Here is a 19,115-nt window from a genome sequence, read left to right on the forward strand (position 1 = left end):
TAGAGCAAATTGCAGATCTACAAGCTCACAGTGCATCGCTTGGTAGCACATTGTGATCTTGTGATTTAGACCCAATACAGTTTCAGTTATTGTTTTTCCTTTCCCAAAGCCTTGTTTTTCCTTTTCATTTCAGTAGTTTTCATTATTTCGTTTCAGTTAACCATGTGATTTTTGATTTTGTCAACCAGTTTAATTGTGAATGCGGAATGATTGCAACGCTTGTCCTGGGTTCACACCCACGTCATAGTACTGCACGTTTTAATGAACGGTCACTGTCTCTCTGTCTCTCTGTCTCTCTGTCTCCCTCTCTTCCCTTGCCCCTCTCTATCTCTGCATCTCAATCTACTTCTCTTCCTCTCCCGCTGTCCAGTGATAGCTACATCGTGCGTGTGAAAGCGGTGGTGATGACGCGGGACGACTCTAGTGGTGGCTGGCTGGCCCAGGACGGAGGGGCTCTGAGCAGGGTGGGTGTGTGTCGGCTCCTGCCCCCAGAGCTGGCCCCTGTGCCGGGCTCCAGCACGCACTCTAGCCACTTCCTAATCCATGGTGAACGACTGCGGGACAAACAGGTACTGTAAATAATTGCTGTTATGCGTTGCACTCATAATCATATTTGAACTGGGGTCCTCCCACCCTGACAAGCACTTGGAGTTGTACGGCTTGAGGCATTACATTTTGGTTCTATTGTGAAAATAGCAGATCTACATACTCACAACGCCTCGCAGCGCTGTGAGCATCGGCTGTTTTTACAATTTCGGACTCTAATATTTGACAATTTGGCCAATGTTTAATTTGTCATTTTGGAGATATTAAAAAGTCCTCAAGTGTCACTTTAGAAATGTGCAGATACCCTCTATAGTACACTTAAAGGGCCAGTTCACCTCTGGGACAACCATATCTTATTGTATTGTTGTTTGGGACAAGATCAACACAATCCTGAGTTATTATTTGTGTTCAATCTGTGTTTTGAGATATTTTAGTATTTCAGCATGAATGATGATGCATTTTGCATCATATGAGTCATCATGCTGCATCATATGATGCAAAATGCATCATCATTCATGCTGAAATACTAAAATATCTCAAAACACAGATTGAACACAAAAAATAACTCAGGATTGTGTTGATTGTGTCCCAAACAATAATAAAATAAGATCTGGTTCTCCCAGAGGTGAACTGGCCCTTTAAACTTTGTTTATTATTCATTTGAAGTACATTAATTGCACATTAAAGTCCAGCTTTTATTATATTCGGAACAAGAGTAGCAGCAGCTCTGCAGTGTCTCTATAATGATAATCAGTTGTGTTTGGAGGAACATGGAATCACACAGATTGAATGAAATAATGATTCATGATTATTCATAGGGACTTGCTGATAATCACACATTATGTGTTTTTTAAGCAAAGATGCATGCACACACAAACATTTTTCATTTCAAGGGGCCTTCCCCAGAGCCTACCTACACAGTAAACTCCTCAGTGACATGTACGGTCCATTTGGTTTGTACACTCTAGGATTTTACTACATTTCAATTTCTGCATTTCTCTGAACACACTTCATCCAATTTAGTCATTTATGTTCAATACCTGTTTGTTAGTAATATGTGTGCAAAACTGGTGTCTATTTCGTCTGGCACTGGTCAGGAGGCAGTTTCCTCTCTTCACATTCTGACATCTATGGCTATACCTCATTCATTTAGCAAGAATCGCCCAAGTTTGCCTTGTGAACCCGTGGTTCACTGGCTAGGCTTGTTTGACAACTGTCAAATTGTTTATTATTAATTCACCAGAGGTATTTCCTGTCATAGCAGCATTTCAGTTTACCCACAGAGAAAGTTTGCTTTACTTGAAGGTTCAGTGCACAATGCTTGCTTGGTCTGCGCTCTGATTGGCCCGTTCGTATCGTGATTGACAGGTGATCCTGGAGTGCCCGCTGAGGAAGGACCTGGTGTACACCACGGCCACGCCCACCTTTCACCACTGGAAGGTGGAGGACAGGAGGTGTGGCCTGTCCTTCCAGAGTCCTGCTGACGCCAGGGCCTTCGACCGGGGCGTGAGGAAAGCCATCGAGGACCTGGCAGAAGGTATTTTTTCTTTTGTTTTGTTTACAGCAGGGGTCTTCAACGTTTTCAGGCCAAGGACCCCTTAGTTGAGAGAGAGAGAGATGAAGCATGGACCTCCACAACCTTCTCATAGATTCCATACAGTTTCATTGTTTGACTGCACGATCATCTGTGTATTTTGGATTCATGTCAATTTGTGTTTTCAGATATTTAACCACTTGAACCGTCAATAATTAACCCTATCAGTGCCAGCTTTCACCACTAGAGGGCGCCCAGTGGCCAAAGAATTCATCATAAAGATACACTGTTACATGCACAAGCCCTGCGCAGCCATGATGCACCAAAACACTTTCCTCTGTTCATTTACAGGAACAGGATGAAGTTAGCTTGAAGTTAGCTATTGGCTACCAAGCATTTTAGAAGACCTATTTTCGGCGATTTAGCCATGATTAAACCTTGCACACCTCATGGATATGCTTGGAACAGAGAAAATGAGCTCTAAAGATCCTGGATTGCATTGGAGTGGATGGTAAATATCGGCGGCGCGACGCTCTCGCGGGCCGTCTAAACAGAATATAGTGGGGTTAAAAAAAAAAAGTAACTTCAAAAAATGTTTTTTTTTTTTTTTTTTACAAAAAAAAAAAAAAAATTGATATCCCGAACTAGTTCGGGATAGGCACTCAGGACGTTAATACGGCCCAAATTATCCCGAACCACTGTATGAGTTAATAAACTTGACCTATCACTCTGTACTTAGTCTGCTCATTCTACCCAAACCTCTTTGCCGAAAATAGCCGATCTACAAGCTCACAACGCCTCGAGGCGTTGTGAGCTTGTAGATCTGCTATTTTTGGCTAAAGTTCTCAGAATATGAACGCTAGGGTTCAAGTGGTTAATATAAAAAAGAAGAAACAAGTTTCTATCACTCAAAGATTTGGAGGACCCCCTGTAGTAACTCTGAGGACCCCCTAGGGGTCCCGGACCCCCTGTTGAAGACCCCTGGCTTACAGTTATCTGAACACCACTGGTTCCCAAACAGTGGGTCAGGACCCATTTGTGGGTCACGGACCAATTTTTATGGGTGACGACTAGAGTAAAAATCCCAGGTATTGCAAAAGATTTTCCCCTCCCTCCCCAAAAGAAATGAATAAATAATATTAATAATTAAGAAATTGTGCAAATAGGTGCTCTACAAGCTCACAAAGCGTTGCGCTGTGAGCTTGTAGATCTGCTATTTTCACTAGTTTGGGTCCTGGGCAAATGTCTAATTTCTCTTCAGGTCTTGAGCTAAAAGGTTTGGGAACCACTGATCTGCACGTTAATGTAGATATGTGGACTTTGAAAAAAAAAGATTTTTAAAAGGAGCAATCCACTTTAATCTATTTTTCCTTTCAATTTCACTTGTTTATCCGATATCCTGCCTGAGTTCTCTCTCCTGATTGGTCGAAATTGGTGTCTTTTTTTCTTTTCTTTTCTTTTTTTTTCCTTCTTTTTTTTTTGAATAAATTACAGATAACACATCATCCCAGAATAAGTAGTGTTTCCTGGAATACTTTAAAACGTCTTTGGAATTATTAGAATCCATTTAGTAGTGTCAATACACTGAGGATTATACTATGTGTACACGAGCAAAAAGGTTAGCTTAACCACTTAAACACCAGTATCTGTAATCTCTGGGAAAACCTAAGGTGAAAATGGCAGATCTACAAGCTCACAACACGGCTCGCTTGCGATCAGCTATTGTCAGCAGAGAAATTAATGCAGATTGAAAATGGAAAAGTCACTTAGAGTGATAGTTCACCTATTTTTGACATAAAGCTGTGTGAAATACTTGCCATTAAAACAGTGGTTAAAAATGTATTAATTGATTACCAGAGACCCGTGGTCAGAGTTCTGGTCAGTTTTAGATGAATATTAAGTAGTTCCAATGGGGTGGGGGCCATTTGGCGTGGCCCAATCATTGAAAATAGATTAATCCAGAAAACTAGCGTCATTTGTATTGTTGGCCTATTTCTACCATATAGAGCGAGGTTTCGTTCTGATCAGCTGACTACAAAGCACCTTGTTTTGGGGAAATACGTTGCAGCGGCGTAGTGATACTGGACACAAAAAATTGTACCATGTGACAGAGGGGTCAAAGTTGAACGAAAGTTGGTCTATTTGGTAGAAATAGGTCAACAATACAAATGACGCTAGTTTTGTGGATTCATCTATTTTTAATGATTGGGCCATGAGCCCCTGCCAAATCACCGGAACTACTTTATATTCATCTAAAACTGACCAGAACTCTGACCACGGGACTCTGGTAATGGATTAATACATTTGTAACCACTATTTTAATGGCAAGTATTTCACACAGCTTCATGTCAAAAATAGGTGAACTATCACTTTAAGGTATAGACTAGAGCCCTGAGGGACTCTGGTCAACCAAGTGTAGGGTTTAAGAGGTTAAACAAAGCATCACTTTGCACTGTATGTTCATGTTAAACTCTTCTCGCCGTAGGTTCAACAACTTCCTCCACAACACTCCACAATGAAGCGGAGCTGGGCGACGATGATGTGTTCACGGTAAGAATGCTGAGCCAGGCACTAGTTAACCCATTAAGACCTGCATGAGGCTGTTTCTACAATTGTCTTACAGAAATCAAAACAGTTTTCTGAAAATTGTATGTTTCTATATCGGTGTGAAAATGGCAGATCTACAAGCTTGTACATCTGCTATTTTTGAATGGCAAAAGTATGCTATATGCCAAAGTGTGCTATGTCTACAATGACACGTACCGGCTAAACAGGCACCAGTATAGAACTGCTGGCTATTCTGGACAGTGCTCAGAGTGAACGTGCGTACAATTATGTAAACTAGTCCTGTGCCCGGGGGTGTGCGATGAGGGATTGAATGTGGGAGTCTCAGAAGTAATGTTGGAGAACCCAGACCGGTGCCCGTTGGGCAGAATAGTCACCATCCATGTCCAGTTGTGCAATACCCGTTGTATCCGTCTTTCTGGCTGGCACTCTTTTATGCCCATATATGGTGTTCCATGTCCAGGCCAGTCTGTGATGTCATCTCCAAATTTGGGCACTGTAGTGATGTCAGTCAGTGATGTCAGTTGGGCTTTGTTGATGTCAGTTGGGCATTGTTACCATGGTGGCGACACTGTTTAGTATCAGTGAAGTCAGCTTGCAGACAGATGGTCAGACGGCAGGCAGACAGACATTCGGTAAATTAATAGTTAGATGAAGAGGAGCCCAGTCATTGCCTGGTTACAGACCCTGTATCGCTAGCCACACCCCTGAGTGTCAGGCTAGCCCAGTCAGTCAGTGCACTATGCATGTATATAGAAATATAAGAGTTATGGGTCCATTTGGTTATATTTGTACACTTGTGAGTTAAAATGTGATTCCTGCACGGTAAAGGTGTTAATTTAACTAGAGAGTGTACAAATATAAGCAAATGGACCATTCCAGGCCAATTGTTTTTGTTCCCTTGGAGTTAAAAAGAATAAATGCACACTTTAGGTCTTTACTGTGTGTGAGCTTCCATTGGACCGCCATATCAACTCATTGGTCCACTACGGAACTCCCATCTCCCCTCATGGGAAACTTCTCAAGGTCCTGCGTCCCAGGGGTAGAGGCTTGGGATTGGGGGGAAAACCCTGTCCCAAGCTGCCTTATTTTACTCATGGCTTCCCACTGCTACCAGAATGGCTAGACTACATGAAAACACAAGCATAAAAAAAACGAAATAAAACGCATTGCGTTGAGGTGAAAACGCATGTCATTCATCTCGAAGTTGAGTCCAGCACAGAGGCTCCACTGCGTGGCGCAGATAATTTGCTTTGCGTAACGTGTTTGTGTGCGCACATTCTATGAGTGTAGACATTCATGCGAGTCCGTCAAGGCCTCGCTCCTTTTTAGTTGATGTCAAGCCCCCCCCCCTCCCCTCCACTGTGTAACCTGACACCAGGGGCAGCAGGCAGGGTCACAGGGTCACTTCCTGTATACCCCCACTCCTCCCCCCACCCCCCCTTCCCTCAGCAACTAGCCCTGCTCCACTATTGCTCTCTCTTCTCTTCTCTCTCTATCTCTCTCCCACTCCCATCACCAGCAGCAGGGGCGTCACAAAGGGGGGGGGGGGGGGGAGTGGGACTGAGTTACTAGGGCCCAAGGTCTAGGGGCCTTCATTATTTTATACTTTAGCTATTTGTAGATCTGCTATTTTTGAAAAGTCTTGAAAATGTGTGCAAATCTTTGAATACTGTGCATGTGTAAACGAACATTTGTAACTCAAATTTTGCTTCTGGGTGGTCCCTGGAACTAAATATTTTGAGATGGGGGTCCGTTGCCAAATACATATCATTTTGGGGGTCCTTCACATGACACACTGACATAGAAACATAGGGTTTTCAAAAAAAAAAAATCACGATTTTTCTAAAATGGCAGATCTACTATATCTGCTATTTTTCAATAGTTAAAGCACAAAATGTGAGTGGATCCTTGTACCCAGGGCCCAGAATTTGGTGCGACACCCCTGACCAGCAGCCTCCCCCTTCCTCCCCAATCTCCCCCAGTGGAGTGAGCGGGAGCCCGAGCTAAGGTCTGGCAGCTGTTTCCCAGCTCAGTGCTTGATTTACGAGAGGAAGTGCCTCGTGGCTCATCTTTTTGCCTCAGACCGTCTGTGAGGGTCCCAGCTAATAGCTGCTCAGAGATTACAGTCTCCAGTGTGGAGAAGCACGTGCACACACGCACACACGCAACACACCAACAAGGACAAGCGAAGGAGTGAGACTTGGAGTTGTAGATGTAGCTCATACTGTACTATAAAAGTGTGATGGGAATCTCCTCGAAAGGGACAGGTTTTTTCAGATTGTTTGTCGTGTGAAAAGCTGCACTACACAATTGTTATCAAATTATCAATTATCAAATGGACCTTTATGGTACGGGTCCATTTGGTTATATTTGTACACACACACACACACACACAGAGTTAAATAACATTGAGGATTTTGCTGTGTACCCACTAGGGCATTCACCAAATATTTGAATATCAGAGTCACTATTCAACGTTGTTCACCGAAGTCGAATATTCGCTTATTTAATTTTTTAAAATGTTTTCTCTTTAAAAAATATATAGTTTATAAAGCTTAGCTAGATAGGAAGTCATAAGAATGAGTTGTCAATGCCCCTGGTGGATGAATTTGTTAATGCTCTATACCCGGGGTTCTCAAACCTTTTTAGGCCGTGACCCCCAAAATAAACATATTTGAACTGGGGACCCCCACCCTGACAAGCACTTGGAATTGTAGGTATTACATTTAATGTGACTCGGTTCCGCAGATAAATATTGTGAAAATAGCAGATCTACATGCTCACAACGCCTCGCGTTGCGAGGCGTTGTGAGCATGTAGATCGGCTATTTTCCGCCTCTTGCTTACTTTATATTTGACAGTTTGGCCAGTCCTCCTGTCGAATATTCGACTATTCGAATACTTTGAGGTTGAATAATTCGAATACTAAAAATCACTATTGGTGAATGCCCTAGTACCCACCATGGCATTCTTTTATTCCAGGAGTTTAGACGGGGCGATGTTTTCAGTAATATGACTTGTTGTTTTTTTTTTGTTCCTGGCAGCGTTCCCAGTAACAGGAAGCAATGTGAGCTACAGGGTCAATAATGTATTTGAATGTTTCCTGACAAGGGGAGCTGCTCTTTGATTAATACAGCGGTGCTGAGGGCAGTGGTGGCGGCTGAAGCTTGATTCATGCTTTGTTGTATGACCGCCTCACTCGTCGAAAACATCCGCTTTTCAGCTGAATAAACAAACAAAAAACACGCCGCAACACTGCTGTACGACAAGGTATAAACTAGGCTTTATGCTGTCCATCAGCTTTGCCCAAGAAGTTGAAATGCTGAGCAGTAACCCTGGCGTCCCTATTTTGGGCACATTTTTTTAAATATATTTTTTCATTTCTTTAAGCTTACAAAAACGAATGAAATACATGAATACATTGTGGGTTCTATTCTTTTTCTTTTCCCTTTTCCAAAAATACTTAAAATAGCTAATCTACAAGGTCTCAAGGGCCTCATGATGCACTGTGGGCTCGTAGATTGGCTATTTTCGCTATTTGACGTACAAAGGAAGTATATAAGGCTTAAGTGGTTAAGAGCAGCTCTGTCTGTGTCTGCACAATTCGATAATGGATCTGTTTCATTTAGTGCAAGACCAGATGACAAGATGATTTAGGACTAAAGTGTTCCAACATTTTTTCACATGGTTGACAAAAGTGATACAACACTTTTGCATACTTCTCTGTGACCAACAACTCATCTACAGCTATGTAAATTGTTTCCCAAAGCTATGGGTGCAGTCAGTGTGCTGGAATATTTAGTAGTTAAGTGTTTTGGACTGTGGATACCACCAGCGTCCAAGGGAGTGGGGGTGGATGGACGGGGGGGGGGGGGGGCATTGTAGCACCCCAACCCCCACTGCCATCTCTGTATATGTTGGTGACCTTTCCTAAAGTTAGCAGTGGCGGCGGCGGTGTGTATGTGAATGAGGGGGGGTGGGGGGGGGGGTCATTGTGGACAGGGGAAATGCTGCAGTAGATTTACGACCCCTGGGGCTGGGGGTTAGCGGAGCTGGGATGGACATAGTTCCCAAATTATTCCTCGTTGGCTAGAACTAAACTTAACCCAGCCATTCCTCTTGTCTGTCCATCCCTCAATGAGAGAGCGAGAAGGGGGGGGGGGGTGCTGAAAGATGACTTCTAAGTATTGACTGGGACATATTAACTGGAGTCTGTAAAGTTATGAGTATTTATAGTTGTGCTTATCACCCAATATAAAGGGAAGATGTCCAACAATGTAAATGTCACTAAATGTCCTGTCTCTTTCTAACTTCCCGTCTTCTCTGTCCTCTCCCTGTCCCCCCCCCCCCTCCTCCTCTCGGCTGTCTCTCTCTCCTCTCTGTCACTGGTGAATTTAGCAGCTTGCAGTAAAACAAAAAGGGGTCCCGTCTGTGTTTTGAATTAGCTGCAGTCAGTGGTGGATGCCAGAGAAGAAAAGTGGGCTGGCCTAAACTGACTCCACCCCCCTCTCTCTCTCTGGTAACATCCTCCCCAGAGGGGCGGGGCGTGGAGTGGAGGTAGCATGTTATGTTATTTTTGGATGGCCGCTCTGAGGGCTTTGTAAGAAAGCTGGTGGAAATTCTCCACATGGCAGTATCCATGTGGGGAGCAGAGCACAGCCCCGGACACAGAGCAGGGATATAATGGGGATAGCTTCAACAGACACACACACACACACACACACACACACACACACACACACACACACACACACACACACACACACACACACACACACACACACACACACACACACACACACATGCTGTATGTATGCCAGACCTGGGTTGAAGTCCTATTTGAGAAATTATACTGTGTGTGTGTTAGGGCATTCACGAATAGTGATTTTTAGTATTCGAATTATTCGACCTCAAAGTATTCGAATAGTCGAATATTCGACAGGACTGGCCAAACTGTCAAATATTAAGTACAAGAGGCGAACATTGTGAAAATAGCCGATCAACGCAAGGCGTTGTGAGCATGTAGATCTGCTATTTTCACAAGGTTTATCTGCGGAACCGAGTCACATTAAATGTAATACCTACAATTCCAAGTGCTTGTCAGAGTGGGGGACCCCAGTTCAAATATGTTTATTTTGGGGGTCACTGCCTAAAAAGGCATTAACAACTCTTTCTTATGACTTCCTACCTAGCCAAGCTTTATAAACTATATATTTTTTAAGGAGAAAACAATACAGAAATAAAAATAAGCGAATATTCGACTTCGGTGAACAACGTCGAATAGTGACTTTGATATTCGAATATCCGAATATCTGAATATTTGGTGAATGCCCTAGTGTGTGTGTGTGTGTGTGTGTGTGTGTGTGTGTGTGTGTGTGTGTGTGTGTGTTTGTGTGTGTGTGTGTGTGTGTGTGTGTGTGTGTGTGTGTGTGTGTGTGTGTGTGTGTGTGTGTGTGTGTGTGTGTGTGTGTGTGTGTGTGTGTGTGTGTGTGTGTGTGTGTGTGTGTGTGTGTGTGTGTGTGTGTGTGTGTGTGTGTGTACTCGTATCATTGCTGTCGGGAAGAAAAACACCCTACTTGATCGTACTACAGCGTCACACGAAAGCATCAAAAGTAGCAGATCTACGAGCTTGAAATGCTGCGCGGACCGACGCGCTCTGTGCTTGTAGATCTGCTACTTTTGCTATTTTTGAATCCCGAAAAGTAATGGGTTTGATTTTTGGACATAATGAGTTTTTCGACCCGACAGAGAAGATATGATGCTTGTACACACACACACACACACACACACACACACACACACACACACACACACACACACACACACACACACACTTTCGTTATTGTTTCTTTTGAGTCCCCAATAAGACAGTGTGGTCGCTAGAAGGTTAGCACAATCATGAGAGTTATCTACTGTAGGAGGGTTACACGCTGAGGAAGGCCTGTCGGGCCGAAACGTCTACACGTATTGGCGGCTGCTGGGGGGAAAACATTTGAATAAACAAGAAGAATTCTTTCTAAAGTGAGTGCTGGCGTCCCTGTTCTAAGGATACTATACTAGACATCTCACCCTACAGTACTGAACCGTATTGGTGTGGTCGGTGCTTCCCACCTGGCTCCCTGGCAGAAAAAAAAGTAAAATAAAGAAAAGCTGAATAACATGGGCCAGACATTTGTGAATCTTTCTCTAAACTCCCACATGAATGAGTGTTAATGTATGTGTGCCATTCCTGGAAGACCTGTGAATACAAGGAATACAACCCCCTGTCTGTCTGGTGTGTGGATGAATTCATGTGAAGACATTTTAATTATATGCAATACCGGCTGCGAAAACCACAATTATTCTCTCCCCCGAACATGCCACTTTGCTTTCTGATCCTACAATACCCAGAATTCATTGCAAAGGCTTGGTTCTAGAGCAGTTCTGAAGCCCATTGCCCCTTGTGGCAGAGAGGGGAATGGCTGAAGTGGGCAATCTATGTTACTACGCTGACTATCTGTGGTGGTTTTTATGCTGTCTCTGCGATACAAGCGCCTTAGCACTATGTGTTGATCATTACTTCTATCCATGAAAGGCAAGGCAGACAAGGTTGGGAAAATGTGGAGTTTCCCCTTTAAGGGGGACTTGTATGCACAGTATAATCCCTATGCATATCTCATATACGACAATTGCACACACACAAACCCACACAAACATGTTCCAAGGGTAGTGTGGAGTGACAAGACAGGAAGAGTCACTTCCAGCCTGTCAACTGGTACTCTGCGAGCCCCCTCCCCTCCAAAGCCTGTCTGAAATATCCGTGTGTCTAAAATCGTTCTGTCTGTCCGTCCATCCGTCTGTCTAAGTGCTACACGGCAGCGGCCCATGTGTTTAGTGTCTGGCCAAGGTTTGCCTTGGACCCAGGCCCTGACGGCCCTCAGCGGAAAAGGGACAGGATACTGTGCACAGTCTGCACACACACACATACACTCAGCCGGACACACACACACACACACACACACACACACACACACACTCAGCCGGACACACACACACACACACACACACACACACACACACACACAGAGAGAGAGAGACAGAAGACCTGGAGCGAAAGAAGTGAAAGAAGCCGATGGAAAACTGAGGAGAGGTGGAATGTGGAGAGAGGGAGCAGGGAAGGGGGCAGCTGATGGAAAGAGGGAGGGAAGCTGAATGGTATATAGCTTAAACAGAGGAAGACGGTGGGTGAAACATTGCAGGGAGAACATGAGTATGTTGAATAAAGCCTGATTCATACTTGGTCGCCGCCACGCGTTGTGAGCTTGTAGGTCTGCTATTTTCAGAGCATAAATTAAGATCAACAGTCCAGTTGACAAGAGTAAAAAATAAAAAACGCTACAGTTGCACCAAGGACCCCCTCCTGTAAAACGTATGTCTGTCTCCATGCTGAAAATGTATCTTTGTATCTTCTCCCTCCGTCTGCATCTGTCCTTCATCCCTGAAGTAGATATCACAGATGAGATCAATGAACCCTTATTGATACCACCTGCACCTGTGAACCCAACTTCGGTAGCTTTCACCTGGATTCACCTAGTCTGTGTACAGTATATCATGGAAATGAGCTGCTTCACTTTTCTCTATATGGAAGTGAACTGTAAAGAACCACTTTAAACTCGGATTCTGAACCGAAAATGGCAGGTCTACAAGTTCACAATGCATTTTGACCTGCTGTGGGCTTGTAAATTGGCTATTTTCTGGTGTAGGGAAAAAGGGAGGGGACCAAGTATAGGCCCCCGGGGATCCATACTTGTAGGGATTGGGTTTGTGGTTGAACAGACAAGAGACAACTTAACCCTTGGTATAAGGCAAATCCACTGGATCTCATTGTGGGGTCCAGGGACTACCATGGGTTTCACAGCGTCCTCAGCAAAATTAGATAAACCACTTTAACCCTACATATATATATATATACATCGATCCACAAGCTCACAACTCATCACGATGTGATGCCTTTAAAAATATATATATACATATTTTTACATTTTAATACAAGTCTGTTATTGCGGTCTCTGGCACAAAATACTTTCAGATGAGGGTCCACGGCCAAATGCACGTTAATTTGGGGGACCTTGACATGAAAAGGTTTGAGAAGCACTGTCCTATTGACCTGTGCGTGAGGCCAGGAGCCCATGGATAAGACATCTCGCCAACCAAAGCTCACGCTTCCTGTTTTTCCCCAATCAGAGCTGCCGCCCCAGAGACTTCCTGTTTTTTAGTCCCTTTTCGCTCGACCGTGGGCTATGACTTGACACAAACTATTTGTTTTTGTATCTTTCCAATCAGAAGGCCGTTTTTCAGCCCGTCTTCCTGTGTTTGTTTGTTCCCCCTGCAGAACGCCACAGACAGCTCATCCAATTCCTCCCAGAAGCTGGAGAGCTCTCTGCAGCTGCCGCTGGAATCCTCCCCCCTCCCCCAGAGACACAACTGTTTGCTGGGACATTGTCATGACCTCCACGACCCCTACCGCCTATCAGACCACTATTTCCTGGACCAGGTGAGGCAAAATATGAGTCATTATGATAATGATAATGATGATAATGAATTTTATTTGTATAGCACTTTTCCCAAACAAGGTTACAAAAGCCCCTTTTTGACTGCAGCTTTAGCACCACACCGCACCGCACCACATAAAAATATCTACATTTTCCATTACACAAAAGTACCCCTATCGGTAAGAAACAAATTGACCCTTATAACTGTGATTATAATACAATATAAATTTGCATTACAACTATCCTAAATTATAATACACTATAATGGATTATAACTGTGATTATAATACACTATAAATTATTAATGTATTACTATGATAATTATAATACACTATAATAGATTATAACTGTGGTTATAACACAATATTATCTATTATCATGTATTACAACTATATCCAGGTGGTCTAAATGAAAAGTCAGTGACAGATCAGTCATTATGAAGTGTTTGGCCCTGTTTGGCCTAGCTCAGACCTACTCTAGATTGGAAACTTTTAAGTACCACGTTTAGTACCACTTTCACACCACTCTACCCAGGTCCTTGTAGTGGAAAACCTGGCACAAGTGGGCGGTGTGGTGTGGAGTGGTGTGGTGTTGGGCTAGTGGAAAGGGGGCTAAAGTGCTTCACAGAACATGGGTAAAAACAACAACCTACAGCAAAAAAAAGGGAAAAAAAGCATAAAACACTTATGATACACAAATATCAATATACAAGAGTGTTACTTTCACAACTCGTTATTATGGACAGCCTACAGTACATCACACACCAGAGAAACTTGTAGAACAGTGTTTCTCAAAATCTCAACAGGTTCATTTGGTTCCATTTGTACACTGTCAGAGTTACAGACTTGTATGGGTCAATTTAGAAGCCCCTAAAGGAACCCACAGAGTTGCTGGAATCCACTTTGAGAATCACTGGTGTAGAAGGTGTACGGGACTCATTTCACAAACCGCTAGACCGATATGCGACCACATTTCTTGTGCATCTTCTTTAAAGCTATACTGTGTAAGTTGCTCAACTAGTGGTCAGTAGCGGTATAACAAACCGCGTTGCGTCTGCTTTTTCCGTCTGTTTTTCGCCGCGGACCGGGCCTTCAGCCCACCGGGCCTTCAGCCCACTGCGTCCGTAGAGCCCACTGCATCTGTAGAGGCGTCCCGCATCCCTCTCCGATCAGGCGTTCGGGACTCCTTCACCAGAGTAAATGCTGTTTTTATGTTGAGGCAAGCTACTTCCTGAGAAGACAGCAAGACGCGCTGTGATTGGCCGGCAGTGTATGCTCCGCGCTGTGATTGGCCGGTAGTGTATGATCTGGGAGACACGTATACGGAATGATGCAGATGACGTAATTTTGCCGGGAAATGCAACCCCCCTCAGGCTACACGGCTCAGTAGAAAACATAATAAGAAAAGGCTTTTGGGGCTGAAATTAACAGAGTGGGTGTTCTTAAACTAGACCAGGTCAACCTGGTTGTGCCAGACCCCCTGTCTGTCATCATCATTTATGACATCATGCCTTTTGTAGGCATGTCATCATCATGTCATCATCATATATACCCTTTATATAGAAAACCCGGACAGACAGACCGACATTTGCTTATGTAGGCCTACCCATTTCATGGGTCTGGCAACTAGAGATTTAATAGTTAGGACAATTTTAAGATTTGTTTTATCAAAAAAGTTACATAGTATAGCTTTAAGTACTTAACATTTTACAATTTTCATTTCACAAATGTATTTGGATCAGGCTGAAACTTCAGTCATGATCTATGACATCAGTACCATGACATCATAGACTGGCCACATGCACATAGGGAGTCACTCCGTTATTAGACCCTGTCTTGTTTATATTGTGTAATGCAATAGATTTTCTTTTTCTGTTGTTTTCATCATACTGGAGAACAAAACAAAGTGTCATCTAGCAACAGCTGACATTTACAAAGTTGCCAAAATAGCGTAGAGGATGTCTCTAGCTGTAGCCAAAAGTGAAGCATGCAGTTTGGTTGAGTAATGCAAAACAATGTCAGTGATGTAATAGCAGTGATATAGTTGAGAGTTAAAAAAACGATCTCCTCCTTCTCACCTGCAGTCCCTATCCCGGCTGCCTCGCCACGTCACTTTCCAAGAGGATGAGGAGATCGTTCGCATCAACCCTCGTGAGCGGAGCTGGGAGCGCGGCCCCGAGCGCCGCATGGGCCGGCAGTCGGAGCGCTCGTGGCTCACAGGCTACGAGGACTACCGACATGCCACCGTACGCGACAAGTTCATCCATGCTGACGACTCCTATGAGTCCTACGTCCACTTCGCCAAGACGGAGGCCCAGAAGCACGACTACACCTACCCTCTGGCGCCCGTCTCCCTGTCACCCTCCGGCTCCGACCCCGCCCTGGGACCCTTGGCCAATAAGGGCCACGGCGGCTCGTACCGCCACGGCGGCTTCACCTCTTCCTCCTCTGAGGCGGTCTTCACCCAGCCGCGCCCCTTCCTCCCAGGCTCCTCTCCCTCCTCTGGCAACGGGGGCAAGGGCCGGAAGGCGCGGCTGGAGGGCACGGAGCGTGCCCAGTGCGAACACTGCGGCGAGGCCTTCTACCTGGCCGACAACCGGCGAGGCCAGTGTCAGGACGCCCCGGACCCTGTGAGGGCGTGCGTCCGACGGGTCAGCTGCATGTGGCTGGCGGACACCATGCTGTACCACTGCATGTCCGACCCTGAGGGGGACTACTCGGACCCCTGCTCTTGCGATGGAGGTGGCGAGGGGACTGGTGGGGGGCGGCTGGGCACGCGCTGGCTGGCTCTGCTGGGGTTGTCCGTGGTAGCGCCCTGCCTCTGTCTGTACCCTCCGCTCCACACGTGCCACCGGGCCGGGCTAGCGTGCGGCTGCTGCGGAGGCCGGCACAAGGCTGTGAGCTGAGGAAACCTGAGATATTCAGCCTGCCTCCACACAGACACACTTCTGGGGTGCAGGGGACCTTGTGGAGAATGTGTTTAAAAGTAAAAAAAAAAGAAAAGAAACCCAACACAAGCACGGAGGAGGAAAGGGAAGGGACTACAACCGGAGAGAGACGAGCTCTAGCTCTATTCCCTTGGTTTTTAGAGATGTGTTTTTTCTCCGCAGATTTCCAGACAGACAATGAAAATAAGCCAAAAAAAAAACATTGGTGCATATTTTAATTCTTTTTTTTTTTAAATTTTTCTTCTTCTGTTAAACAGCCCGAAAAGAAGATAAGCTCCCCCCCTATGGCAGATAGTTCTCTCACCTCTCTACATGGCTGTTTCCTCACTCTGTTCCCAGTGAGAGAAGTCTCTTTTTTTCAGGGGGCCTTTGTTTTGTTTTTTGTTTTTTATAGCTGACTAATGTATCACATATGCAGGTACTTTATACTTTTTACACTGACTCGACGTCGAAGAACTTGAATTTAATTTCTGTTGTACTCCCACCCTCCCCTTTGGTGTATGTGTGGCCGTTATATATATATTTTCTATGTTCTGTTCCAATAACCAGGGCCGGCTCAGCTCAACTCCACCACGAAGAGGAGTCAAGACACTACACCGCCGTGTGTGTGTATGTACGTGCGCACGTGTGCGCGCATCTACGTGTGTATATTTACGTGTGCGCGCGTGTTCCTTCCTACATAATGTCTGTGCATGTCCACATTGTGGCCTTCTGCGTAAAATGCCACCGCTTAATGCTGAAGCTAGTGTACAGAGCCTACATGGCCCCTTCACCATTAAGAACACCATCTAGATTATGTCACCGAAGGCAGCGTATTACTCCTCTTATTCCGCTCAATATCCCAAAGATAATCTATGTTTTTTGTTGCTATTTATTTTTTCACTGAATCATCCACCAGCCAAAGGGTGCTCACCAGCCGTTGCCAGTGATTGATTGACTGCTCAGCAGACGAAAACCCTTGCCTCTGGGTAAAACACTACAATACCCCAAGTGAAGCATCCGTTCCTCCCATTGCCCCGCCCTCAACTCCTCCCCCTCGTTTTGTTATTTCAAACGGTGCCTAAACGTAAGTCAGGAACCCCGTACAAGTTTTGCGAATGCCCCCCCCAATAGCACCGCCCGCTCAACGTTCGAGTCTGTACTTGAACCGTTGGCGATTTTAAGCTCTGATTTTTTACAATCCTTCACAAAAACCTTGGCTGGTAGGACCTCGTCGTGTGTATTATGTCCTGCAAGGGCTGAGCATGGACGGGAATCAAACAAAAACGTACTGCTGAAATGATCCCGCAATGCCTTAAAACGGTGTACCTTCGGTAGGAATGGATAAATGTAGAACCTTTTTCCCCCAGTCTCTGCAGTTCTGTTTGCTGTCATAAATTGAGGGTACACGTTACAGATACAAGGAATCGGCCCAATCCAACATGTATTCATTAAGCTTGGTTTAAAAAAAAAAAGAAATAAACTTATTTTTATATGAAAAAAAAGGAACTCGGCCGGTTCTACTGAGTGTATAGCGTTATACAATCGTTCTTAATACGCACCATTCATGCTCCTCCATACAGTCCTGTGTCACCTTCTCTCTGAGGGACACCACAGCTACCCAAATGCATCTTCTCAACATTGAAAGCACAACACTACACAAAGGTCCACTTAGGTGCTTTCTCTTTTTGCAAGGTTGGTTTAAATGTTCTGGGATGGAATCGGGAGGGCAAACAAATTTTGGGGGGAAAGAAAAAAAAATCAGGGAATTTGTATTCTCCTCCTGTTCGTGAGACCACCTGAAAAGCAGGGGGAAAGACTGCCCTAAAAGAAATAAAACCCAGAATTTTGTTCTAAGGAAATGTAACTTGTCTGTAGTGGAAATTAGTGTGCTTGAGGATGCCCTTTTCCTCTCTCTGGTTTGTTTGTCCCGATTGTGTTCTGTTCCATGTATCAGTTTGCAGGTTGCTCTGCGTCTGTGTGTGTGTGTGCGTGTGTGTGTGTGTGTGTGTGTGCGTGTGTGCCCTGTATATTTTCTACTGTAATGTATCGGTGGCATAAATTCAAAACAAAAGGAAATGGCTCGGCATGGAATATATGGGCCATCGCCAACACCGAGCCAATCAGTTCTGTGTTGAAGATATGATGCATCATGGGAAAATGGGACCTTTCTAGGAGGGACCCCAATCAATAGGGTTTTAGGAAGTGTGTGTGTGTGTGTGTGTGAGAGAGAGAGTGAGTGAGTGAGAGCGCTTTCAATCTATGTTCTATCTCCGTCCTGCCCAGTGTATGTCTTGTCCGTTTTCTCCACTCGTCAGAGCCATTTACAAGTGCCTAAATGGATCCTTTCTCTCTATCTTCTCTCCTCGTGTATTTAAATTGAAATTAAGAAATGACTCCCTATATTGAATTAGACTCTCTTTTTTTACGCTAAGTATTTTTACCTCTGTAAAAAAGAGCAAAAATTATATTATATATATCAAGTGTATGTTGTACATTTTTATTTGTTTTTGTTTTGTTTTTTTTGTTTTGTTCTTTTTTTTTAATAACTTGTTTCTACCATGTACAATGGATGTAGCTCTTGGCTTTCGAGAAGAACAGGAAGTACTTTGTAGATACTGAACGGTGGCCAGGTCTGTGAGAAAACTAAATGGTGTGTGTCTTACCTTCCGCCTCCAATAAAATGAGCGAAAACAGTGAAATCATACACACGTCTGCTGGACATTTTCATTAATGTCCTTTTTTAAAGGGACATTTCCACAATATACAGTAGTGTGTAGCTTGTAGTTATGTTTCCCAACTCTGATTCTTGTTTTTAACAATGGACATCTCGGGCCTAGCAAGGACACTGGGTGAATGCAATTAACTTCCTGGTAGGACAGAAATGTAAGCTAGGCCAGTGGTTCTCAAACGTATTCATGTCAAGGACCCCCAAATTGACACTTATTATTCTGCGGACCCCCCATTTGAAAAGATATGCCAGGGACCCCATAAGAAAAGATTTTTTACAG

The 19,115-nt window shown here is 44.4% G+C and overlaps 1 protein-coding gene across 1 annotated transcript in view; it reads left to right on the plus strand.

Annotated features, from left to right (window-relative positions):
* spred2b (sprouty related EVH1 domain containing 2b) overlaps positions 1–18,811 on the plus strand; it is a 35,149-nt gene extending 16,338 nt beyond the window's left edge. The window contains exons 2-6 of the mRNA XM_080739897.1: positions 371–569; positions 1,915–2,083; positions 4,566–4,630; positions 13,019–13,180; positions 15,262–18,811. Of these exons, the coding sequence (XP_080596023.1) occupies positions 371–569; positions 1,915–2,083; positions 4,566–4,630; positions 13,019–13,180; positions 15,262–16,083 (1,417 nt within the window). The 3' untranslated portion in view covers positions 16,084–18,811. The remainder of the gene's footprint in view (positions 1–370; positions 570–1,914; positions 2,084–4,565; positions 4,631–13,018; positions 13,181–15,261) is intronic.
* The last annotated feature ends 304 nt before the right edge of the window (positions 18,812–19,115 follow it).

This window comes from Nannobrachium achirus (assembly GCF_963921795.1).
Source record: "Nannobrachium achirus genome assembly, chromosome: 13".
Lineage (NCBI taxonomy): Eukaryota > Metazoa > Chordata > Actinopteri > Myctophiformes > Myctophidae > Nannobrachium > Nannobrachium achirus.